Source organism: Apodemus sylvaticus, chromosome 14 (assembly GCF_947179515.1).
Source record: "Apodemus sylvaticus chromosome 14, mApoSyl1.1, whole genome shotgun sequence".
Lineage (NCBI taxonomy): Eukaryota > Metazoa > Chordata > Mammalia > Rodentia > Muridae > Apodemus > Apodemus sylvaticus.
In genome coordinates this window covers 17,311,383-17,338,599 of record NC_067485.1, presented here as the reverse complement: position 1 = coordinate 17,338,599, position 27,217 = coordinate 17,311,383, and the positions used below count along the sequence as shown (strand labels likewise).

The following is a 27,217-nucleotide window of genomic DNA, read 5'->3' as shown; positions in this document are numbered from 1 at the left end:
TTACATAATATGGGTGTTCTTTACTAAGATTGATACATATTTGACTAACCTATAAACAGTCAGTGATTTTTGAAACTAATTTATAGGTATTTGTTCATGTTAGAATTTCATAAAGTATTCTCAAATCATGTATTTCTACAGTGACTACAGTTTCAATGGCCAGTTGCCATGAATTATTAAACTCTTTTTTTTTAACTTCCAAATCTTCCAGTAGACGTCTAGAGTTTAGCTAGAAGTTTTGGCTACGGTACAAACAGTGATGGAAAACATATGAGCAGTAACAAGTTTTAATCTCGCTCCTCAGTACTAACATGGACTAATCTGTGGAAGCAGTTTATTCCAGTATCACCCAGGCGCAGCCACACAGAGGCTGGTAGGCGGGCTGGGTTTTTGTTCTCTCTTTTTTTCCTTTTCTTTAAATGTAACACTTCTTTATCTTTTCTTCTTAAAGAGTCTTGAGGATACTTACATTGCAGTTAAGTAGTACAGGGTGGATAAATTCTACTTTGAAGAAAACTTCTCTCTCCTGACAAGGTATGTTTTCATGTCTGTATTACACGTATCAGTATACAATTATTTCATTGTTGTACTAAGAAAGCACTAATACTATTAATAAACATTTGTGAGTTATATGGTAATTTTAAAATCATAAGTATATAGTTCCTTGGCACTATAAAAAAGACCCTGCTAATTTTGTAACTAAAATTACTTTAGTTTTATGTCTTATAATAAATTTATTTTAACTATTATGCATTTTTAAAAACAAAGTAAAAATACTTTCACTAATGCTTTATTGTGATAACATGACTGATTTTAAAAAGTAAATAGACAACTTATATAATCTTTTAGGAAAACTATTACTTTAATAATTAATGTTAATGAAGTTTGAACATATTAGATATAGTAAATGAAAGTTTTTAACTATGTAAATCTTTGATACTGCTTCTTTAAATGAGTAAATTATTCAAATGTCATTTTTTAGCTATATCACTGAAAACCTGCATTTTTCCTTGATAAATGTCTTATTGTGCAATGAAATAGTACTGGGCAATTATAATAGAAATCAGCATATCAAGAAAGTATACCCATCAGCAATAGTTTAGCCAGGTTTATATTCCATATGAAAAATAGGAACTCCTTTTCATAAAGCTCATACCTAGACTAACACAAAGATTTCCTTTGTCCTTATAAAGTACACTTTTTTTTAAAAAATAAAGTACATTATTATATCTTAGATTTTAAAAATTAATGAATGCTTTCACCACTTTTCTCGCAGTAATCTAAAGAGAACATAGTATTCTTTCATGCTAATGTGTTCAGAGGAGTGGCAGCCATGAAAACAGTGGCCACATGTTGTAAGGACTGAGTCATAAAGTCACAAAGAACCTGAGGGGTTTCTGTGTATCTTATCAATTGCTCTAAAAGTAGCAAGCTTTATTATTTTATTTTTCTTGTAATCCAACCAAGAATCATTGTGTTGAGAGAGAGAGAGAGAGAGAGAGAGAGAGAGAGAGAGAGGGAATCAGAGAAAAAGAAGAGAAGAAAAGAAAGCAGAAGAGAAGCCCCAGCTCATGTGGAAGTATCTGAGCTGCTGTTTCTCGTTTGGTTTTGGCATGAAGCACTGTAGCGTAGTAGTGGAAAGAATGGAAGCGATGCACTCTTCTGTTACAACTAACCACTACATGAAAAATGAGTATCCTGATACCTGACCTTAGGCTTGACACAAAACAGACTCACTTTACAAGCACTGCAGGAAATCTCAGAAAAGTGGAGAGGCAAGAATGTTTTGCTTTTAAAACAGTAGTTAGGTTGCTAAATATAGCTGATATAGAGAAAAATTGAAAGAAAAATAGTCAAGTCCTTAATTAGAATGTATATTTCCAAACTAAAATTAACTAAAGGTGTTGTTTTAAAAAGTATTGCATCTATGAACAAATAGTGCAGTGACTAAGTTTCCCAGTGAATCCTTGGACATTTATGCTATGGAGGACAGGCTCTGCCTTGATTACACCTGCATGTACTCTGTATTCTCTCTGTAAGAGACACAGAACATGTTACGTCACATTTATACCTAGAGCGTATAACATATCCATGAACTGAAATAGCCAAGTCAAGTTGTCAAGTGGACCTTTAAACATGGGATTTAAAATTACAGTAACTTATTTACCTAATAAGGTTCTGAAAGAAAACAGCATCTCACTTAGACAAGATTTCCATTTCATGTCTGTAGACCTTAAGTGGTAAATAGGAAGCCTCTTGACTTCTCTGCTTCATTTCTAGTATTACTATGAAGTCTGAGGGCTGGTCAAACCTTACCTAGACTTTTTCAGAGGAAAGCTGCTTCACTGTCTAGAAGTGACTGTGAGTGAAAATCTACTCAGAACATAGTTGAAAGTTTTGGTAGAGAGGAGAGAGGAAGTTGCCTCAGCTCTGCTGCCTCCAGGAAGTTCTGGAAGCCCAAAGCCTAAACTTCCTCCTCCACAGAGTTCCTGGGAATGGTGTCTAGAGCTGTCTCTCAGCTCTAAATGGTTCTGATTTATTACTAACAGTAGGAACACTGGGGTAGTATTCCCAAGAGTATTCTTAGTATTAAGACTACAACTTGAGACTCAAACCTAAAACTTTCCATGAGTACAAATACTGGAAAAATTTGTCTAAATCAGGAAAATATTGAGAACGAGATATAAATATTTTTAAAGTTTTTAAAAAAATAGCACAATCTGAATGCTGCCAAAACCAATAAGCTTGACTTTGAACTATTTTAACAAGCTTTAAAAAAACACTTTAAATAAGAAATAATAAAATAATACTATTTTGCATATTTTTCTGAATAGAAGGCACTGTTGTAGAGTACTCCCTCTTATGCACTGCAAATATTATCTGGTGGTAAACAGCTGTACAACCTGCCCAGCAGAGGTTTAGGATCTTCTCATATACTCTTCAAATCTATAGCAGGGACCTAGCAACATAAAGGGACAATCCTTCAGTTTAGCAAGGTTGGCCTCTGTTTTCTTTACAAGCAACAGAGAACACAGAAAGATAAGTCTTTTTAAAAATGGTGAACAGATAGAACTCGCATAGAGAACTATTAAGAGGGTGTCTCTGTTTTTTTTCTTTTTTTTTAATTTATCGATATATTTATTTACATTTCAAATGATTTCCCCTTTTCTGGACCCCCACTCCCCGAAAGTCCCATCAGTCCCCTTCCCTCCCCCTGTTTTCCCATCCAACCCTTCCCACTTCCCTGTTCTGATTTTGTTCTATACAAATCAGAAGCATCACTGAGTCTTTCCAGAACAAGGGGCCACTCCTCCGTTCTTCTTGTATCTCATTTGATGTGTGGATTATGTTTTGGGTATTCCAGTTTTCTAGGTTAATATCCACTTATTAGTGAGTGTATACCACACAATGGAGTACTATTCAGCCATTAGAAACAATGAATTCATGAAATTCTTAGGCAAATGGATGGAGCTGGAGAACATCATACTAAGTGAGGTGTCTCTGTTTTTAATAAAGACTTTCGTTGGGAAAGCTATAGGTGGCCTAAGATCTAAAGCTGGTGTGCTCCCAAGAGTACTTTTGCTGGCATTACTAATGTAGCATGGTCCAGACTGTTTAGGAAGCTCCACTAGGAGGTAGTTTCATTGAGGTAATAGGCTACGAATATACAGATCTGTACCTCTCACCAGAAAAAAGACCCACTCCTGTTTAGGAGCTGGTTGCCACAACTAGTTACCAAGGCTCCTTCCTCCACTATGACAGGTAATGCTGAAACTAGCAGGTAGAATTCTCAATTCATACTTTGTCCACTACAGTTTTGAAAAAGGCAAAGAAGCAGTCATGAACTACCACTGTAAAAAAGAGGTCAGAAAAGGGGGAGGGGGCTGCACTGAAGCTTAGTGAGCCTGAGGAGGAATGTGGAAGAGAAGCAAAGCCATCACTGTTCTGCTTCCTGTTTCTCTGCCCTGTGTGCTTTCTTCTTACTCGCTTACTTCCAAATCCACCTTCTCCCACCTCATCCTGTTCCTCAGCTTGGACTTGTACTCAGCACTGGGGGAGGGGGGGATTTCTCTTCAGCTTGCTCAGGCAAAAAGGCTACAGGAATCTCTCTGTCACCAGCATGTGGAACACACACAAATGAGTCCAGCCCTCAACTCTGCTGCCAGGCCACATGGAAAATCAAGATGTGTTCCTGGCATTTACTCTGGAACTCTGACATATTTCTCTTGTTATATATACTTTAAAATTTTCCAGAGTTTTCTTAGTACTATATTTCAAATACCTTAGTGTTAAAATAGTTTTTGTTACTATACTGGATGCAAAAGCCCATAATTCAGTTTTTATCCTAAAAAGATTTAAACAATCAGCCAATAATCCCCAATATTTCATTTCTTATAATCTAGAAAATTGGGCTAAGACCTTCAAACATTGTCTGATATTGTGGTGTATGCCTTTAATCTTAGTACTTGGGAGGCAGAGGCAGGTGAATTTCTGTGAGTTTGAGGCAAGCCTGGTCTACAAAAGTGAGTCTAGGATATTCAGGCCTCTGTTAAACAGAGAAAATCTGTCTTTGGGATTTAGGAGCACATGAAGAACAGACTGACATGGAAGGGGTGGGTGGACTTACAGCTGGCCACCACCACCAAACAAAAACCCAAAAAACCACCCACTCACTGGGTGAGATGGCATGCATCGTTAATCCTAGCACCTAGGAGGCAGAGGCAGGACTATCTCTGAATTCAAAGTCAGTTTGGTCTATACATCAAATTCCAGGGCAGCCAGGACTACATAATACTCAAAAAAACAATGAACACAAAAACCCCATCAAAACAAATAAACACAACCACACAAACAAAACAAACCCCCAACAACAAAACAAAAGAAATGCTCACTCTGCCAACCTCAAACTAGGCTAGGCCAAAGACAGGACTGCAATTGATACGAATTGTAAGCTTCCAGTTGCTAACGATAAAGAGCAGCAATGCAAGGATGCAAAAGAGTAAACCAAAGAGGCTGGTGATGAACTTCAGTTGGTAGAGTGCTTGCTTAGTACTTGCTTAGTACTTGGGTTCGTCTCCAGCACAATACATAGTGGTGTACACCTGCAATATTAGCACTTTGGAGGTGAGGACATGCACCCCAGCTGTTCAAGGTCATCCCCAGCTACACAGAGAATCCAAGGGCATTTGGGGGTTGGGGTAGGGGGGGATGAGACCCTGTCTCAAAACAACAAACAAGCTGAAAAAGTAAGAATCAGTGACAACTTAAGAGTCAGCTAAGGAACTAAAGCAGAATTTCTAGAGAAAGAACATTTTGGAGACTGAGGCTAAGTTGATATTAACAGTAAGAAAGAAGCCAGGAAAACACAAAAAGATGTGAGGTAAAAAGATATAATGGAATCAGCTGTGGTGACTCTTACCCGTAAACACAACATTCCAGTTTCAGAGGCAGGAGGAATGAGTTCAAGAATAGCCTGGTCGATAATTCAAGTTTTAGCCAGCCAAAGCTACTCAGTTAAAACACCTCTCAGAAAACCAAATCAAATATCATAAAAGGTCACAATAGATAAGAAGCAGAGATAAGAATAAAATGACTCTGAAAATGACAGTCACTACAACCCTATGTAAGGGTTTCTAGATATTCCAGAAAGGAGATTCCACAGTAGCAAACAGGCTGACAGTTACAGTAACAGGTAATCTTGTCCCATAGAAGCCACTGGGCCCTACAGTGCCCCCAGTGTGAATCCCATAAACCTTGTCAGAAATCACTTCACAGACTTATGTGTGTTTGCGTGCGGGTCCTCATGCCTGCACAACAAAGACTTTCCTGTCTGCATCATCAGCCCAGCTTTATTCCTGATTTTAAAATCCAGGAAAAGGCAAACCCATGTAAATAGTAAAGTTAACTTCTGGGTTCTGGGACACAGTAAACAGTTGACTCAAGAAGGATTAGGTATTCTGGAACTGGGCCCCACATGACTGACTAGAATGAATGACTCTCTTACTGAGTCACTGTTGACACACGATGTAGACCCAGCAGACTAAGGTGACTGAAGCTCAGAGACCTTCTGTAGAGCCCTCTGCTCTTGACAGTGCATATATTCATGTTGACACTGGTTTTACTAAGGGATATCATTGGTATGTATCTATTTTTGATGACTTTACTATATTTTTTGAAAATGTCTAAGAATGTATATATTTCATAGGTTGTAGTAGATGCCTATAATCTCAATATTTGGGACTGATGCAGGAAGATCAACCTACAAGGAGAATGAGGCTTTCAGGGAGACCCTGTTTCAAATCACAAAATAACAGTAAGAATAACTCCCAAACTATGAAATGTAAATATATCCATGGAAATGTCAGACATCAGATGGTGAACTCAGGCTCTGAAGGGTCTCCTTGGTGCATTACAGTTTGTATAAGCTTTAACACACACACACACACACACACACACACACACACACACACACCTAAAAACAATATAGCATCTACCAGAGACAACTACTCAACCATATGAAATTCAGTGAAATAATGAACAACAAAAAACAATAGTCTGGCCATCAGATGCACAAGATGGGGTATTAGATAATAATAAAAGATCCCAATGACATTGTGGAAGAGTTATCAATAATGAGAAAGGGGTTGAGTAGGATAATAAAGAAGTCAAGGAAAAATGTCCACATGTCTAAGGGCCACTGAGGATATTCTTGGATAGTGACATAGATCTTAGCAATGGAAGGTATTAGGCTGGGCGGTGGTGGTGCACGCCTGTAATCCCAGCACTTGGGAGGCAGAGGCAGGCGGATTTCTGAGTTTGGGGCCAGCCTAGTCTACAGAGTGAGTTCCAGGACAGCCAGGGCTGTCTCAATATTAAAAAAAAAAAAAAAAAAAAGCAATGGAAGGTATCAAAATAGAGTTAGTTATGACAATTTTAAAATTTATTTTCTAATTATAAAAGAAATATGGATTGCTTATAAAATTAAATAAGAAACAGAAGACAAAACTCATCAAGGCTGAGGATACTCAGTGAGTAGGATACACACTCAGCAAGTTCTAAGTTTGATCGCCAAACCACATAAACCAGGTAGAGTGCTACACCCCTTGAATCCCAAATGTGGGAGGTGGAGGCAGGAGAAGCAGGCATTCAAGATCATCCTTGGCTATGTAAGGAGTTCCAGGCCAGCTTGGGACATGTGAAACTGTATTTCAAAAAAAAAATTAAAGATTTAATTCATAGTTCCACCATTGTAGTTTATGATTGATCAGATTTATTTGAATGAAGTATTTTTTATTTAAAAATAGACTAAGTATAAATTTTAAAATATTTGCATCTTTATTTCACAGAAAACAATCTATATTTTAAAGTATATTTGAAAATATTTTGTTGGTTAAAATACATTTCACTCCACAAATATATTCTACTTTTTTCTTTTAACTAACAGAACTGCCTTTAATTTTTATTATACATTTTAGAATTATTTCTTAAGATGCAGCTATTCTAAAAACTCAAAATGAAAAGAAGAAAAATGGATCTTATTCAGAGTATTTCTCTTCTCAAAACTAAGTACTTCATTTTAACTTCCTTCACTGAAATTTATCTCAAGGTATCAGGAGGTCAAACCTGTACTTTCCAGTAAAATTCTGTTCCAATTTCTCAAGTATTGCTATTATGAACATGTACCATCATAGACACACCCAGCTGTCTAAATTAATAGAATTATTAAAGCTTCCTCCCAAAGCATATGCTGAATTGCTTTCCAAAATGTTTTATGTATTTAATCTTACACTGTGTAGCAATGGATAAAAATGTTATTTTGTCATAATTTTGTCAATGCTAGAAATGCACATAACAAAAGCTGTATCTTGAAATTTTAATACTCAATGTCTACTGAATGTCAGGTTGGACTTGTACACAGGCCAGCATGAAGGAATATATGATGCTACTGCTTTTGGCTGTGTGCTCTGCTAAGCCCTTCTTTAGCCCATCACACACAGCACTGAAGAATATGATGTTGAAGGATATGGAAGACACAGATGATGACGACAACGATGATGATGATGACAATTCTCTTTTTCCAACCAAAGAGCCAGTGAACCCCTTTTTCCCTTTTGATTTGTTTCCAACATGTCCATTTGGGTGTCAATGTTACTCTCGAGTTGTCCACTGTTCTGATCTAGGTAAGAACTGGAGTCAGCTTTGTTTTGAAGAATACTGCTATTCCAAAAAGGTTAAGGGCATAAAAAAGTAGTCACTGTACTTTCAAAACTCTCTTCAGGCACTGTAAAATGGTTTATTTATATTCGTAGGTGGAAGGTGAAATGTGGCCGAGCAGGCTTTTAGTTCACACTACTTAGGAAGCCAAGACAGAGGACTAAGTTATGGGATGACTTAGGTAAAAATAGAGAGACCCATATAGAAAAGAAGAAAATGAAGTGGTGGTAGATTGCTGCTCACTACCTTGGTTTTGATACTAGAACTGCAAAACAGGCAGAGAAATGTTTAAGTGTAGACTATAGCAGACAAATACTTATTTAAAATTCAGAAAAAGGAAAAAAAATTACTGATATAGAGGATTTTTCTCTTCTCAAATCTAAGCACTAAAATTTTAATTTCCTTTACCACAATTCAACTCAAAATGTCAAAAGGTTTGCATTTGATTCTACATTTGATAGTAGAATTCTACAGTAACAGAATACAGTGCCTGTGCAGAGCAAAGACACAGTCATGAAGACTTCCTGCAATCTTTAGACATTTTAAATGCAACGTTCTATTTGTTATGAATAATTTGGGTTTAGAACTTCCTAGAAAAGAAGTGGTTGAACGAAAGAAAGCCTATTTAAAATTTATCATTCTTGTTGAGTAACTTCACTATGTTGTTTCTGTTTTTGCAACAAAATAACTTATGGGAGGGGCCATTAATTTTGGGTGGCTGTTCATTGTAGCTTACATACTGGCAACCAAGAGAGGAAAGGCAAGACAGAGGAAATAGAGAGGAAGGCGTGGGGGAGCAAGGGTTAAGAAATAGAGGAAGAGGTGGGGGAGCGAGGGTTAAGCAGGGAGACAGGCAGACAGAGACAGACAGAATGAATGCCAGCATTCATTCTCTTTCTGCTCCCCCCCACCTCTTTTATTCAGTTTCCTCAGGAAGGGTGTCACTACATTCAGGCTGCTTCTTCACCTTTAGTTAATCCTGTCTAAAACTGCCCCTAGATATACCCAGAGGTACTTCATAATCTTAGTCATGTTAACAATCAAAACTAGTTAGTTTCAAGTTAAATGCACATATCAATTTGACACCAAAAGAGAGCAAAGAGGAGATCATGGGAAGTTGAATTTGAAGGGAGGAAATGGAAGAAGGAAATTAGGTAATAGTAATCTTCAAAAATATGTAAAAGAACTATGCACCTCTACCTCATTCTGAGGTAACAAAGGCAGCTGTTGCTACTGCAAAGAACAGAGACTAAAGGCACAAGAATAGAAAAGTGATGTGAGTTAAATCACTTTGTTCTTAACACTGAAGGTGATGAATGAAATAATTTATATCTCACATCTATATACTAATCAAGATATTTGAAGGGTCTGTATATAAGAATTAAAGCCAGTTAGAGGAATTGACTATTAACAGTAAAAGGGTAGCAAGTTTTTGTGAATATGCATGAAAATAATCTAGTATATCTATTTTTCTAATCATAACTTTCTCTTCTTTAGTCTATGTATTTACTTATTTATTTACTTATAGACAGGGTCCTACTAGGTAGGCTAGGCTGGCCAACAACTCACAGAGTTCTACCTCAGCCTCTGGAGTGCTAAAGATGTATACAATCCCAACCAATTTCCTTTTGGTTCTCCAATCCCCCAAAAGTAGTTAAGACTCTTATGGTCCAGTTTCTTACTAACAAGCAAACCTGTGGAAAAAGCTATTATTTTTCAGCCCAGAGAGCATTGTATAAGCTATTGCTTGTGATCTTGACACAAAGCTAAAGATAAACTACCACCATTTATTTCACCTTGGAACCAGCCAGGTTCAAGACAGATAGATACCTTGTAAAAATAAAAAATTACTTAAAAAGATCTTGAGACTTTTCAAAAGAAAATGTTGTCTTATTTTTTGTTTTACAACTAAGTCTGATGTAACTTCTCACCATGAATTTTAAAATGTACATCTCTACAAGATTACTAATCTCATCGTTAGCATGACATGCAGCATCTGTAACATGTTTGTTTGTTTGTTTGTTTCTCAGGTTTGACATCAGTCCCAAGCAACATTCCATTTGATACTCGAATGGTTGACCTTCAAAATAATAAGATTAAGGAAATCAAAGAAAATGATTTTAAAGGACTCACTTCACTTTATGTAAGAATATGCACTCATATTTTCAAATACTTGTAAAGACATCTTACTTTCCTATTACAGTCCTATAGCAAAATTTTGTATTCAGCCAAGTAAACACTATATATTTAATTCAAGTAATGTTTACAGAATAATAGTCAGATAAAAGGTTACTGGGATGAGAGCTGAAATGAGTTCATAATCAGATGATCGCACTCACTATCCACTAAAATGAGTAAGAACAAAATGACTGTGAGCGCTTGGTGGCTTTTGATCCCAGCACTTAGGAGGCAGCAGTAGGTGGAGTAGAGTTACATAATGAAACCTTGTTTCCAAACAAACAAAAATAAGTATCTACACCAATAATCAACATACTATGTAAAAAATCTTTACCTGAAGCCACTGACTTAAGATCTCACCACAGTTCTCTAAAGCATGCAGAATATATTTAGGTGACTAATATATTCATGTAAGTCATCTTTCCCTGATCTTTATAAAAGAAAAAGAATTTCCCCTTACTATATCAATAAACATAGTTAATATTTTAATTGCCTAGGATGTTTTGAGCCTTTTGAGTCTATTGGCTTTCTGACTTATTCTGAAACTCAGTTAGGATGAAGGGTCTGAGTGTTCCCTGACACAACTGTGGAGGCGTCACTGCTCCTGTCAGCACTGCTCTTGTCTTTCTGAGCTGAGGCTAGGATGTGTGAGAGCAACAGCTCTGGCTCTAAACTGTATGGTACGGTGAGCCAGAACTACCTCTTCTAGGCCATTTCTCTATACTTCTAGGCTGTGCTGGAGACAATAAACATGCAGCTGGCTATCCTTAGGAAAAGTATAATTCTAAGAGGAGAAGAGAATTCATAACCTTACTAGGTCTTGTATATAGGCCTATTTATATGTATCAGGAGCCAAGTACAGATTCTGTATCTGGGAGACGTGAGGTCACTTTGCTCCCATCATCCTGGCCAAAGACACATCTACCCATTATGTTAGAGGAACATGAAGGGACGACTGGCAAGGTACTGTACCCAGAGCCTAGAGACTGGGTTAGCCCTCTCAAAGAGCTTGTGTTTAAGTGCTGTACTGTTTGGTAGTTGTTCTCTGACTGCTCTTTTGCCTTTAAGTTAAGAAACAAAGTATAGTATCACCAAATATAATGTAGTTTCCATATATGGGATATATATAGAGAACATGTTAAGATAGTCAAGAATAACATAATGGATTCTACCAAAGAGCTACCTGGTTCTTGAACAGAAACTTGGAGACAAGGGAGATCATTATTGTACCATCAGATATCTGAAAAGACATTCACATATATATGCAATTTTAAAAGAAAATGTGGAAATACAAATGAATGCTTCTACTTTGAAATTACATTAAGCAATCAAAGGAACAACTATTATTTGATACCAAAGCTATAAAAGTTTCAAATCAGTATAGAATAATTTTCTTCTATTTTAGGAGTAGTTCAGGAATTCAGTTGATATTACTCTCATTTTTTATTGGGTAATGATGTATTAAAAGATTCTGAGAAATTCTTATGCCTCTGCAGTATTTTAAAGTCAATTTTATATACTGCATTGTGTTAAACGCAAATTTCTGGTATTGGGTGAACCTGGACACAGCTCTTCACACTATCAGCTATATAACATTGCAAGAAGTGGCCTCACCTTCTTCCACAGTAAGAAGGGTGTAACAATGGCATGGATTTTGTAGAATGGGTTATAAGGTTAAATGAGTGAACACATGTAATCAAAGACAGGGATTTCATCAACTGTTGGTCAGTATCACTGCCCGGCTAGTTCAAGCAGACTGACCAAATGTGTTAATGTAAACCATCTTCCTTTTTAGATTTTACAAGACAGGTTTCACTAAGTTACCCAGGCTGGCTGCAAACTCCTGAGCTTAAGTGACTATCCTTTCTAGTTGTCCCAAGTAGGTGTAACAAGAAGTATGTGTCATGGCTACAGGCTAAAGCAGTTTCACAATCAAGTGTTTTATAGGTGAAGTAGTGGTATACTGTATCATTTGAAAAGTTTAATTATAATAGTACCTCATATTACCTATCTTAGAATTAATATGTTTTGGGACTCTGTTCTCTTCCACGCCCCCTCCTTGGTGCTGGTACTCTCATAGGAAAGACAACACACAGAGTGACTGGGATCCTTGAACACCCACAGGCCTCCCCACTTACTTCTCTCTGCTGTGTCACAAACAGTGACTACACACTGCATTTTCTTCCACACTGTTAGTGATGAATCCAGGCTACAGGACAGCCACTTCCTGTGACCACTGAGACAGTGATGACCTGGGTCTGCTCTGCCACCATGCCAAGCATTACATCATTTGGCATGTGACAGAGCTGAACAAGAGTTGAAGAGAAACCCTTACCCTAGTTCTATTACTCACCACTCCTTTCATGTAATTTCAAAAATCTAACAACTGCATGTCTGAACCAGAAAATCTAACGACTACATGTCTGAGTCAGAAAACCCAACAACTGCATGTCTTAGCTAGAAAACAAATGACAAGGCTTAAGTCCTGAGCACCACAGCAAGATCTTACTGAGCTTACACTCATTAGGCAAGGCAGGTGACTTTCACTTACAGCACAACAACAGGCAGGCAAGCCACTTTCTTCATTATGTTCTGAGCTTGAGTTAAGCTCATGGGGTCCAGTGGAAGTCATAAGCTACCTTTGCAATCCACCAAGCTACTAAAGTCAATCCCTTACCTCATTTTCCTGATAACTAAAGAGAAACACACTCTTAGTTGTTATCATATATTCGGAAAGGAGCTTATTTTGTCAGACAGCAGCAATAGTTTCCCCTCTTCTCATAGGAGTAATCTTTCTTAGGTGAAAACTTTTACAGCCATGGGTTGTCAGGAAGGAGGGTGATTAAAAAGACAAATAAAGGCCAGAGAGTACAATGAGTGAATATGCTCTTGAAGGAATTTGTGTGCAGGCAGAGGGTGTGTGCTAAGGAAAAATAACTGAGCAGTTTCGGCAAGATATATTGAGTCTTTTTAGAAACAACAGTAGATAAAATTTATAAAAGAAACAAATCTCAAGCTGCAACTTGACAGAATCAGATTATTAGGCAAACAAAAATGTCCTGAAGATGCTAAGAAACCTGCTATCACCCTTGATAAACAGAAATTCTTTCTGCTCAATACAGGAGAGGGATAAGAAAGAAGTAAATTATTTTGCAATGTAAGTGGTTACTGTGAATGTATTAACAACCAATTCAAAGTTTAAAGAGATAAGACTGTATCTAAGTAGTACCAGCCATTAAAATATTGTACTTTTCTAACTCAATAATAAATATTTTTAAGCTGCAGTTGTAATTGGTATTGTTACCTAATATACAAATGATAGAAATTATATTGATTTCCTGATTAATTCTTGTAAAATACCAGTAATCAATCCATTCCCTTAAATCAGTAGTTCTCAGTCTTCCTAGTGTTGAGACCTTTTAATAAAATCAGTTCTTCCTGCTGTGGTAATCAGCAACCTTATTGTTGCTACATTGTAACTATGATTTTGCTACTGTTATGAATCATAATGTAAATCTCTGTGGTTTTTGATGGTTTTAGGTGACCCATGTAAAGGAGCTATGACTCACAGTTTGAGAACCAATGCCTTAAAGTGTATTTTTCCATGCTTTATCTAGGCTCTGATTCTGAACAACAACAAGCTAACAAAGATTCACCCAAAAACCTTTCTAACAACAAAGAAGTTGCGAAGACTTTATTTGTCCCATAATCAACTAAGTGAAATTCCACTTAATCTTCCCAAATCATTAGCAGAACTCAGAATTCATGATAATAAAGTTAAGAAAATACAAAAGGACACATTCAAGGGAATGAATGCTTTACATGTTTTGGGTAAGTCTTCCTAATGAATAGGACATCTTGAAATTGTAATTAATGGCCAAATTTAGGCTATCACTATTCTAGCTAATTTTAAAATTAATATTTGAATGTATTAATCTATTAATAAACAAATTTAAGCATGAAAATTTATAGGACATAAAAGAAAGTTTTGTGATGTTCTCTCTCTTTTTCTACAATCTCCTGACACACTTTGCTCTATTTTTAGGAACTGAATCCTAATTAATAAAATCTATGCTATTAAATTTAAAGGTTATATTTTAATGTATTGTATAAATTACAAACCAAATTTTGGCTATCTGGTTTGAAATTAACACAAAGACTATATTATTGTACAATTTGAATCTCACTACATTATTTGTGATGCCTGTCACACAACTATGCCATCTTCCTACAACAAACACTAAGCACAGTTCATGTCCATGTACTCACTTAACTCAACCAAGTGCCTGGCACTTATGAAACAACTTCTTACTGACATGTCTTTTAAGTTAAATTTATATTAATTTCATAATTTATAATCAACATAAGCTATTTTAAAATTAAGAGGTAGGGCTAGAAAGATAGTCTAGTCAGTAAACTGTGTAAATATAAGAGCCTGAATTTGATGTTCAGAATCCACATTAAAATGTTGGGCATGGTAGCGTATACTTGTAACCCCAGTATTGGAGAAGCAGAGATGGGCAGCTATCTATGGTCAATGGCCAGCTAGCCTAGCCTACTTGGCAAAAACAAACAAACAAACAAACAACCCTATCTTAACAAACAAACCAATCTAAGGTAGTCATGTGTAATTATTTTATGTCAACTTAAAACACCATTAAAAAATTGGATAGCATCTTAGCAAAGACATCCAAGAGTAACCTCTGACCCCCATGAATGTGTGCACATGCACACAACTATTTAAGAGGTAACAAAATGGAAAGCACAAATACCCTGAATTATGTAAAAAGTGTTTTTTCCCTTCTGCATTATTACTATAAATGGGCCAAACCATCATGCTTATGGCACACTGGAAAGTAATGCCATCAATTTAGTGGTTCAAAAGAAAGAAACAAAAAGAAAAACTTGTTATATATTCCAGTTTACAAAATTTAAAGCAGTGCTTTTCTGAGGTCGAGAGAAAGAAGAGTTTACACAAGTAGGTATGCTGAGTGGAAATGAGTATGAATAATGAAGAGCACACTTCTCCATTTTCTTCAGATGTGTCCTTCTGTGAGTTTCCATGTCCTTCTGTGGTGAGTTTCCATGATTTCTGACTTGTGCTAAATCATGTCATTTCTTTCACAGAAATGAGTGCAAATCCTCTTGATAACAATGGGATAGAACCAGGGGCATTTGAAGGGGTGACAGTATTCCACATCAGGATTGCTGAAGCAAAACTAACCTCAATCCCAAAAGGTTTGTATTTATTTTACTCAAAATATGGTGTTTTTAAAAACACTATTTTTCCCTGTCTTGAAAAACAAACAAAAGCATAATTTTTCAGTAAGTATTATCTGACATTAACTTTTAATATTTAAAATGTTACAGTATACACTGTCAGAACTATGCTACAATCTGAAGTTCCAGTGCCGCGTTTCTGACCAGTATGAAATTTAATACTTTCCCACACACAGATAGTGATATGTGATCTTTTTGACATTAAACCATAATCTTTTTTCCCAGTAAGAATAAACACTAAAAACCAATGAATTTTCTATTTTCCATCTTTTTTCTGACCTTTATTCTTCCAATCCTCTACAGAGGTGAAGAATTCTGTAGAGCAGAGCAGAGCAGAGCAGGTTGATGGGAGGGACCCCTTATCATTAGCTGTGCTACTACAGCTGAGCGACAGACTAAGGCCAGATGGGGGCAGCACTGGCTTTGGCAAGAAGAGTATATGTCAGTCACAAAGAGCTCTGAGCCATCTTTCCAGGAGTATGGTGAAGATTAATGTGCTAATACAGTGAAAGGCTTGAAGACAGTGTGTGGCACATAGTACGTATCAACAACCTTATTAAAAGGTGCCCTGAACCTTCAGTTCTGATTCCCAGGACTCAAGCAGGCGCTCCAAAAAAAAAAAAAAAAAATGTTCCTTCACTGTGCTGATCTCTTACTTGTGAACTTGCTACTTAATGTTTTCTGTGTTAGTGACTATCTGGATCAGAAATAACCCACATCAATAACCATTTTTCAATTACAGTATTTACCAGTAAAAAGCGCAGCTTGTCCCTTCCTACTACTCTGATCCAAAATGAACAAAACAAAGAGAAAAAGACAATAAATAAGATGCTTTAACTACAAATGAGTTTATATGGGGCTGGAGAGATGGCTCAGCAGAGCTCAGAGCACTGGCTGCCCTTTTAAAGGACCCAAGTTTAATTCCTAGTTGCCCACAAGGCTGCTCACAACCCCATTCTGACTTCCCCAGATCAGGCTTGCATGAAATACATGCAGGCAAATATAGATAGAAATTAAATTATCTTTTTACTTCTTTGAAAGATATATAAAGTAAAAATGGGGAGATCATTTTCCCCACAGGAAAGAACTAGTTTAATTCAAACCTACACATATAAATCACCTTCAGAGTTGAAGTGATTGTTTAACTACTAGAAACCCCAAATTTGTAATTTTTATATCAGTGACAAAAAAATTCTACCCAGTAGGTCAAATGTACCCGGTTCCTTGCACGTAAGCTGGCCTAGAGCACAGAGAAGCCAGGGCAAGGAAAGGAGTGGGGTGGGGAGGGGTAGGACAAAGGGGGATTTGATGGGTAGGAAGAAGCAGCCAAGCCTGGCAGGATGGGTGAGATCAGTATGTGTGGCCATTCTTCCTTTCCTAAATATACTCTAATTACAATTTCCTTTAGAAAGCAACGCATGCTTTAATTTAATTTTCAGGATTCATTCAGAGCTTAGGAAATTATGTCTTTACAAAGAAACCAGAATCAAATGTTTCAGCTATTCTGTCACTATCTCTCTAACATTTGAAACCTCTTTTAAAAAGCTATTCCACTAAGATGTGATAGTCTGCCGCCAAATTCTATTAGTAATAGAGCTTTTAGCTGGGTGTAATGTCAGACATCCCAGGAGGTCTTACCATGAAGAAAGTGGAAAAGGTCTGCTTTCCTGTTTGTGTGGGAAATTCTCCTGCACAGTCCCATGTGGGTGGAGAGTGGTTTGTGGTGGGAATAGATATTCCTATCCAATAGCATGTGACTATTTGTTAGCAGCAGATGGGCTTTTGCTAGATTCTCATCTCTGCATATACATGTCTGTTCACTGCCTATCTAAGAGGCTATGGCCCATTCTGTGCTCTGGTGGCTCGCCTTCCTCATGTCCTAAGGACAATGGCCCTGTTAAGTTCACTAAGCTCCCCACTGAGTTTGCTCTCCTACAACTTCTACAGTCTGCCCCAGAACAGGCTGACCCAGGACACTATCTAATAATTCCAGGTAATGAACTGTCTGTTCCAAGAGAATATTAAGTCTTTGATGACAGGCACTTTGTCATAAAACTGAAAGTATATAGTCATTGCAGAAATATAATTAAATTCAAACAGAATTTAAGAAATTAGAATCCTGTTAATTTAGAAAAATCATTTTTAAATCCAGGTATCGAAATAAATTTAGCTGTAAAGTCTTCTGATAAAAATAATACATTTCAACTTCATTCACCAGTTTCTACCATTAATATGGCAAGAAAATGTTTCTGCTGGTGGGGTTGCAAATTGGTACAACCACTCTGGAAATCAGTCTGGCGGTTCCTCCGAAAACTGGGCACCTCTCTTCCAGAAGATCCTGCTATACCACTCCTGGGCATATACCCAGAGGATTCCCCACCATGTAATAAGGATACATGCTCTACTATGTTCATAGCAGCCCTATTTATAATTGCTAGATGCTGGAAAGAACCCAGGTATCCCTCAACAGAAGAGTGGATGCAAAAAATGTGGTATATCTACACAATGGAGTACTATTCAGCCATTAGAAACAATGAATTCATGAAATTCTTAGGCAAATGGATGGAGCTAGAGAACATCATACTAAGTGAGGTAACCCAGACTCAAAAGGTGAATTATGGTATGCACTCACTCACTCACTAGAAAACTGGAATACCCAAAACATAATCCACACATCAAATGAGGTACAAGAAGAAAGGAAGAGTGGCCCCTTGTTCTGGAAAGACTCAGTGAAGCAGTATTCAGCAAAACCAGAACGGGGAAGTGGGAAGGGGTGGGTGGGAGGACAGGGGGAGAGAAGGGGGCTTACGGGACTTTCAGGGAGTGGGGGGGGCTAGAAAAGGGGAAATCATTTGAAATGTAAATAAAAATATATCGAATAAAAAAAATTTTAAACAAACAAACAAACAAAAAAGTTGAGAACAGGAAGCTTTTCCAGCAAGATAACTAGAATCACAGGTTGAACAATACACTGAAAAATGACAACCACAGTGAGTCCCCTGGTCAGCTTCTTTCATGCCAGCTACAAATGCAGAGGGTTAGGATCTGGTTATATAACGTGTTAAGAACAAATGCTCATGGGTTGACCCTCACGTGCCAGGGCTCTACAGCTGAACGTCTCATATAATTGTTACTAACTACAATGGGCTAGGCATCTCAACAGGGTAAAATGTTGTATATTGATATTGTTAAGAAACAAATGGCTTAATAGGTAATCCTGGGCACTGTATGAATTTGTCTGAAAGAATCAAGCTTGTCTGTTGCTTTTTCTATAAAAATAATGTCACAAAGTAAATAATCACAGAAAATTACTGAGAAAATTGCAGCTGATAAATCCATAAAGAAAGAAAATATGATCAAGCCACCAATGCCAAGTCTAACAGTACACATGTACCGCTGTCTCTTCTGGAAACTAAGATAGGAGCCTGGTTTGCCACCAGGAATTTGTGGCCAACCTGGGGATTCTAGGCGGACACCATCTCAATCACATTTCCAATTCTTAGTAAAGACCAGATCAAGGCAACAAACCACCAATGCCTAACGCATCAAATGGAGGATGACCTACCCCATCTGGATCTGAGGGCAAGTCACAAAAAGAAGGAGGCAGGGCCCAGATAAACAGTTTCACTTCAAAGCTGCCAGCCAGGTCTAAAGGATTTCAACCAAATCAGTCACGCAAACAAATCAATAGAAAGGGAAGGAAATGCAAGGAATATTTTATTTAAATTTTTGGTGTTTGTGTGTAGGGTAGTATTATTGTTTTTATTTTTTTTATTTTATATGCATTAAGAATTTTACCAGCATCTGTGTCTGTGTGAAGGGGTCAGAATGCCTGTATCTGAAGTTGCAGACAATTGTAAGCTGCCATGTAGGTGCTGGGAATTGAACCTGGGTCCTCTAGAAAAGCAGCAGTGCTCTTAACAACTGAGTAATCTCTCCAGTCTTATTTTTTAAATTTACTTTTTTTTCTTTTACTTTTTAAAATTTACTTTTTGTTTGTCTTTTTGAGACAGGATTTCTTTGTATAGCCCTGGCTACCCTCTGAGAACCACCCGTCTCTGCCTCCTGAGTGCTAGAATCTAATGCATGTGCTACTACTATACAGCTATATATTAATTGTTAATTAATTGCTAATACTCAAAATTGGGGACTCAAACTTGGGCCTTCCACTTAGCTTCAATCTCAGTCCTTGGGTTGTGTGCTTCTGAGACAGGGTCTCACATGATATCCGGGCTGCCTCTGAATTTGCGATCTTCCCACCTCAGCTCTCAAGGGCCAAGGACATAGGTGTGTGCCACCACATTCAAGGAAGACACTTTAAAACAATGGAAGACAACTTAGGAGAACTGAGGAAAAGAATATTAGATGATAAAGGATTGCTGTCAATTTTGCAGAATACTTTAAGATGGCTATGTAAAAACTAAACAAAAATATGACCTAATCAGACACCTCGTGATGAAGTAGTCAAGGTAAAGTTTCATCACGCAGTAGATTTCAGCTAAACTCCTGCCAGAAAGTGACTGCATAAGCAAGTAAGTGAGGGAGGGAGATGAAGTGGAGACATGAGGCTAGCGTTGAAGCAGGCCAACAGTGTGGTGACTCACAGAATACTACCTACTTTTGAGTATGGTTGAAAACTTCCATAATGAAAGAATGGTTTTTAGGTTGTTTTTTTTTGTTTTTTTTGGGGTTTATTTATTTTATTTTATTTTTTTTTTAAAGAAAGCGTTTGAAATACCTGCCTAATTCCACAGAAACTTGGGAGACAGTCACTAAAGCCTGGCTTTACCTTCTCTAACGGACTTTTCTTTTTAGGCCTACCACCAACTTTACTGGAGCTTCATTTAGATTTTAATAAAATTTCAACTGTGGAACTTGAAGATTTTAAACGATACAAGGAACTGCAAAGGTAAAAGTTCTCTCAGTCTTCACCTAAGCATGGCAGCATTAGTGAAGTAGCATTAACAAGAGAATGTACAGGAGCTACTCAACAGGGTGAAGGGCACAGCAGGAAAGGAGCACTGTTCTAGCTGCCTATGCTAACAAGCTCACATCCTACAAAGGGGGTTTCAGCAAACTTTTATCAAATCTAACCATAATATATTTTATATCATCTATAGGCTGGGTCTTGGAAACAACAGAATCACAGATATTGAAAATGGGACTTTTGCTAATATACCACGTGTGAGAGAGATACACTTGGAACACAATAAACTGAAAAAAATCCCTTCAGGATTACAGGAGTTAAAATACCTCCAGGTAAAACATTGTACTTGTGTTTGGTAGATATGGGCACGTTAGTTTGTAAAGAACATACTAGTGTATCTGCAGCAATGATCCAGCAAGGAACAACAAAACTTTAAACATGATGACTCCAGTGTATAGGTCAGGGAGCTTGAGGAGAACACTTTCCACAGATACTACTCAAGCGGATAAGCCCCTCTCTATACACTTTTACCTACTGAAACTGCTGAGGTCACTGTGAGAAGCTGTTCATTAAGCAAACCTCAAGTTGTTAAAGTTTCTCAAGCAGGACTAGCCAGGATACTAGGTAGAATCATGTGTCTTTTTTTCTAGAAACATTCCACAAGGCAAAGCAAGAGGGCTGGGATCCAGGCTAGAGTTGGGTATACAGTTTTACACGTTCACAGTAGACAATGAAATTAACTGAAAAATCACTATTTGGAGCATGGGTTCAGTTTTATTTAATTGCTGTAATAAGACTACAAATAAGGGAACTTATAAAAGATAGAGTTAATTGGGCTTATGGGGCCACAGGTTAGGCCCATAATGCCTATGACGGCAGGGTGAAATCATGGCAACAGTTGGCCGGAGCAGCAGGCCAGAGGCTCATATTCTGATCCACAAGTACACTGGGAATGGTGGTAATCTTTTGAAATCTCAAAGCAAGCCCTCACTCAGTAACACACCCCCTGCAGTGCAAGTTTGTATCTCCTAATCTTCCCCCAAATAGCTGCACCACTGGGGAGCAACTATTCAAACATATGAGGCTATGGGAGCCATGCTCCCACGACTGCAGAGCATAAGAAGATCCTATAGGGCTAGGAGGGGTGCAGTTCAGAGGTGTGGTGCTTCCATGGAACATGTGGAACAACAGGCTCGATTCTCAGTACACTCACACCCTCTAAGAGCTCACATTTTGTTATTTCTTGCTGGCAGAAGTCACCAAAACTGAAGATGGTATTTTACACATAATTCTATAACTTTTAGTTTCCCTTGGTTTCCATCTAACGCTCTCAGATAAAAAATCCCTATTTCACTTCAATCCAGTTTGCCATGGCCTTTCATTATTGTGCAAAGACTTTTCTCTCAAGTAGCAAAGCAAAAGTAACTAAGTATTAAGGACTATTTGTACTACATTTTTTCTTTGTTGTTCTTTGAGATAGGATCTCATTACATAGTCCAGATTGGTCTTAAAACCACTATGCGGTACAGACATTTTAAAATCACATAATTCTCCTGCCTCATTTAATCTCTTGAACGCCACGATGACAGGTGTGTATCACCATGCCCAGATTTTACCTATCTTTAAGTCAGTTTTATTCAATGCACTCTGGAGACTCACGCCACTAAAAAGTGGACTATGTCTGGGTGTGGATCTTGGGCTTGGACACTTCTGTAGCCATGAACACAGCCCAGTTTTCTTCCTCAAGCCATGCCCTATCCTCACCCCACTTTCCACATCTACACCTCTGTACTACAACCTAGTATTTCAGAATAGACACATTTTTTTATTCACTATATTCTTTATTTACATTTCAAATGATTTCTCCTTTCCTGGATCCGCCCCTCCCCAAAAGTTCCATAAGCCCTCTTGACACATTTTTAATACAGAAAAGAACACAAATCCCAAGTTAATAATAAATATCTGAAAGTAAACAAATCCAGGCCTACCTTGGTTTTACTCTCATTGAATTTAATGCTCTAATACCTTGCTATGATAGAATCAGCCAGAGAAATATAGAGGAACCATATAAACTATCTTTCACAATATCCTAAAACTGATATAGAAAAGAATGAAGAAACAGCTAAAGACCAAAAATAAATATTTTAGTCAACATCTGTCTATATTCATGAGCAGACTCAGATCAATCTTGGCAAATGAAAGCAGATTACATAGGTAATAGGAATAAGAACAACAACAATTGTTGTGCCAGCAACAGACACATAGATACGGCATAGTAGTGATTACATGTGTAAGGGGAGGGAAGTAGAAGAGAAAAGCAAAACAGTTAAGATGACCAGGCTATGAATTCTGGGTGGTGACAGAGTTCTCCCCAAACACTTTGCATAACACCTAAACTTGACTTGTTACAAGTATTTAACATGTATAAATGTATATATTTATCTTATGGGAAAATACTTTCATATCAATATAAAGGAAACAGATGAAGCTAAAGTGTGGAGGTGCATTCCTTTGATTCCAGCACTTAGGGGGCAGAGGCAAGCTGATCTGAGTTTGAGGTCAGCCTGGTCTACAGATCGAGTTCCAGGAGAGCCAGGGCTACACAGAAAAACCCTGTCTCAAATTCCCCAAAACAAATAAGGAAACAGAAGAATAAAGCCATAAATTATAGACAAATGCTGACTATATCCAAGAATAGTGGTTTGTATCTGCAATTCCAGGTACTAGTCAGGAGGTTGAGGCCCGAAGGTCCAAAGTTTAAGGCTCAATTTATAATGTAAGATTTTGTCTCAAAAATAATAAGGATCAGAAGTGTAGCTCAATGGGAAATTTATCATGCATGAAGCCAATGTTCAAGATTAAACAACCCCAACTATTAATTAAAAAACACATTTTAAAAATATTTATTTGGCATTTAAAATTCATTCTTTTTATTTATCCACAACAGATAATCTTCCTTCATTATAATTCAATTACAAAAGTGGGAGTGAATGACTTCTGTCCAACAGTGCCAAAGATGAAGAAATCTTTATACAGTGCAATAAGTTTATTCAACAACCCAATGAAGTACTGGGAAATACAACCTGCAACATTTCGTTGTGTTCTTGGCAGAATGAGTGTTCAGCTTGGGAATGTTGGAAAATAATTAATGACATCCATTCAATATAAAATTCAAAAATGTATACATTTGGAATACTTGAACTGTTTTAGTAATGGTAGTATTATACACATAAGCAAAATTCTATTCCATATGGTCAATGACAAAAAATTTCAACAGAATTTTGCCTAATTACTGATACTCAGAATAAATGTCTATTGCAGTGTCCCTCTGCACATGAATGATTCTGCGTAAACCTTTTGCTTGAACTTTCTTTTTTTCAGCAAAAAATGATATTCAGTATTTAACCTTTCATTATCATGTCAGTTAAACAGAATTGTACTGTAAACAGAATGTTTGACTTAGTAACACTTGTGTCATATCTTTGCTGTTAGAAAAACAAAACTGGCAAGAACAGCATTATGAAGAGTACATGTATTTTTAGTATCTCTTTAAAAACTGGGATAGTACTGTAATGTTTCCAATAATGTTGGAATACATATAGTTTGACAGATTCGTATCAAAATTCTCAATTCATAATAGAGCTTCAAGTATTCACTATCAACAGATTTAATATTCATCAGAGTTGGTTTTGGAGCTATAACACATGAGTTTCTTTTTCAAATTATTATCTGGTTATAAAATTGTAAAATTATACTGACTGCTAATATAACATCTATAATGTGCATTTTATGATCAGTTATATAAGCTTTGAAGAACACAGTAGCTGTTAGGTTATATACTGTTGTTACTTCAACTAGGAATATTTCAGGATATCCCTTTGGAAGAGTATGAACACCAATCAATTTTATATCAACTTATCTCTTCAAATATGCCCATTGGGTAATCCCTGGAAACACAGCTAAGGTGACAAAAACTGAAAATTGAACAAAACTTAAGAGTACTTTCATGTGTTTTTTTAAACTAATATTATGAATTAAGTAAAAACTGAAAATAAGGCAAACATTAAATAATTTTTTTTAAAAAAAATGTGTGCTCTGGTTTAATTTAATCTCCCCCAATCAGAAATATACTATTTTTTTTTCCTTTAGAAAAATGTTCTAGTTAGGGTTTTATTGCTTTGAAGAGACACCATGACCATGACAACTCTTATAAAGGAAAAAAAAACTTAATTGGAGCTGACATATAGTTCAGAGGTTCAGTCTATTATCATCAGGCAGGAAGTATAGCAGCATGGCAGCAGACAGGGTGTTAGAGAAGGAGTGGAGAGTATTGTTTTTGTTTGTTTGTTTGTTTGTTTGTTGATTGATTGATTGAGACAGGGTTTCTCTGTGTAGCCCTAGCTGTCCTGGAACTCACTTTGTAGACCAGGCTGGCCTCGAACTCAGAAATCCACCTGCCTCTGCCTCTCAAGTGTTGGGATTAAAGGCGTGTGCCACCATGGCCTGGCAGAGTAGAGAGTTCTATACCTTGATCCCCAGGCAGCAGAAGGAGACTGTGTCACTGAACTTAGACTTAGCTTGAGCAAAGGAAACCTCAAAGCCTGCCCCCAGGGACACAGTTCCTCCATTAAGGCCACACCTACTCCAACAAGACCACACCTCCTAGGAGTGCCATTCCTTGTGGGTCAAGCATTTAAACACATGAGTTGGGGGCATTCCTATTCCAACACCACAGAAAGCTAACTTATTTTAATATGTTATGTGTGTATGAGCACCACTTGCACACCCGATAAGACAAAGACACTGGAGTCCGTAAAACTAGTGTTCTAGATGGCTACCACGTGGGTGCTGAGAACCAAACTTGGGTCCTCTGGAAGAGCTGCCAGTGCTCTTAACCACTGAACCATCTTTCCATCTCCTTATCTTTACTTTAAACTACCTCAAAATGTAGACTTCAATTTTTTTTGGTGGAAGAAAAACAATATTATAGATATGTAATAAAAAGGGGTGGAAGTTGAACACCAAGGTGAATGGGTAAATAACATCTCTGCCTTCAAGGCAGGTTACTTAACTTCAGCACCACCAGTAATCCTGGCGAGTTGGGGACTGTGAAATGCGTTGCAAATCATAAATTTTCATAAGACATAAACATCTATTTTTGAACTGTGGGCCAATAAGAAAACTAAAAATGACGAGAAAAACTAAAATATAGGGATTCCTTAAAAATAAAATACTATAAAGGCAATTATTCTAAAATTAAAGGTTTAATGATTTTGGTTTTATCTTTACTTATGTATATGTGTAGGTGTCTTGTGCCTGAAGGTACCTATCAAGTGCAGAAGAGCATGTCAGGACCCCCCCCCCCCCCCCCGCCGAAACTAAAGTTATAGGCAGTTGTTATCTGCTCAAAATGGGTGCTAAGAACGGAATTTCAGACATCTGGAAGAGCTAGCCCCCTGTACTCATAACCACTGAGCTATGCTTCAAGCCCTTCCAAAATTAAACCATTTTAATGTTTCAGCTATTTCAATAAAATTATTTTTCTATAATATAATTTAAGCAGTAATATATAGCACTAATAAGAACATATATAAAAGTAAAATATTTTATGATGCTGGAGAAATGTAGGTCTTCAAGTTAGTAATTAAAATATGATTAACACCAAGATCGGAGTCATGTCATCAGGTAAGTCTATAATGAAAGCTGTGGAGTTTAAAGAGCTAGCAATGTTTTTCTAAAAAGAAAAGAAGAAAAAAATGAAATAGTGGAAATGATTCCTGTATCCTTGTATTAACTTGGTGAAGTTAATGTTTTTGTTTCCTGCTTCATAACTGTTAGTAATTCTGGTTTAATTTTGGAAAACAAATTATTAATCATCTTAAGCTGCCAGAACTGTACTAAGGATTTCTGCCATAAACACATTTTAGTGGTTGCCCCCATGAGATCCATCACAGACCGAAACAAGTGAGTTTCTACACAAGGCTAATGACGGGGAAGGGGCAATGATCAGGCCGCTTTCTGCCTGTGCAGGCAGGCATAACCCCAAAATAAAAATGTTCAGTTCCAAAGCAGGGATGTTATTCTTTTTGCCTTTTAACTGAGAATTTATAACAAAAGCAAAGTAAATGAAACAATATAATGAACTTCCATGTACTTCTCATAGTTTTAACAATTCAACAATTCATAACAAAAAATTTGTACACACTAATTCTTACTATTTTACTAAATCTGAAAGAATATTTAAGTACAGTTTAATCCAATCATTTAGAATGCATAATTCAATGGTCTTCACAATATTTTAAGTTCAGCAATTACCACTACAGCTTTTTAAAAAAATTTTTTAAAGATTTTATGTATATAAGTACGCTGTAGCTGTCCTCAGACACACCAGAAGAGGGTATCAGATCTCATTACAGATGGTTGTGAGCCACCGTGTGGTTGCTGCAAATTGAACTCTGGAAGAGCAGTCAGTACTCTTAACCGCTGAGTCATCTCTCCAGCCCCCTGTCACTACCACTACAAATCAATGGTGGAACATTGTTATCATTCCCAATACAAACCATGTACCTATGTATATACTACTTTCCTTATTCTCTGGAAAATTTACTTTTTTCTCTA

The 27,217-nt window shown here is 37.1% G+C and overlaps 2 protein-coding genes across 3 annotated transcripts in view; one reads left to right on the top strand and one right to left on the bottom strand.

Annotated features, from left to right (window-relative positions):
- The window catches only part of Cenpp (centromere protein P), a 190,520-nt gene that overhangs the window by 81,068 nt on the left and 82,235 nt on the right, over positions 1-27,217 (bottom strand). The gene's annotated exons all lie outside the window — the stretch shown is intronic.
- Positions 270-24,655, top strand: Aspn (asporin). The gene is made up of 8 exons (XM_052157266.1): positions 270-534; positions 7,902-8,180; positions 10,245-10,357; positions 14,010-14,223; positions 15,520-15,630; positions 20,488-20,581; positions 20,793-20,931; positions 23,547-24,655. The coding sequence occupies exons 2-8, from the start codon at positions 7,925-7,927 to the stop codon at positions 23,742-23,744; spliced, it is 1,125 nt and encodes a 374-aa protein (XP_052013226.1). The 5' UTR covers positions 270-534; positions 7,902-7,924; the 3' UTR covers positions 23,745-24,655.

What these genes read in the sequence shown, in the direction of transcription:
- Aspn (XM_052157266.1), top strand. Translation starts at nt 7,925, where the DNA reads ATGAAGGAATATATGATGCTACTGCTTTTGGCTGTGTGCTCTGCTAAG. An exon ending in TGTCCACTGTTCTGATCTAG is followed by an intron (nt 8,181 to 10,244) that starts GTAAGAACTGGA and finishes TTTGTTTCTCAG; the next exon opens with GTTTGACATCAGTCCCAAGC. An exon ending in CGATACAAGGAACTGCAAAG is followed by an intron (nt 20,582 to 20,792) that starts GTAAAAGTTCTC and finishes TATCATCTATAG; the next exon opens with GCTGGGTCTTGGAAACAACA.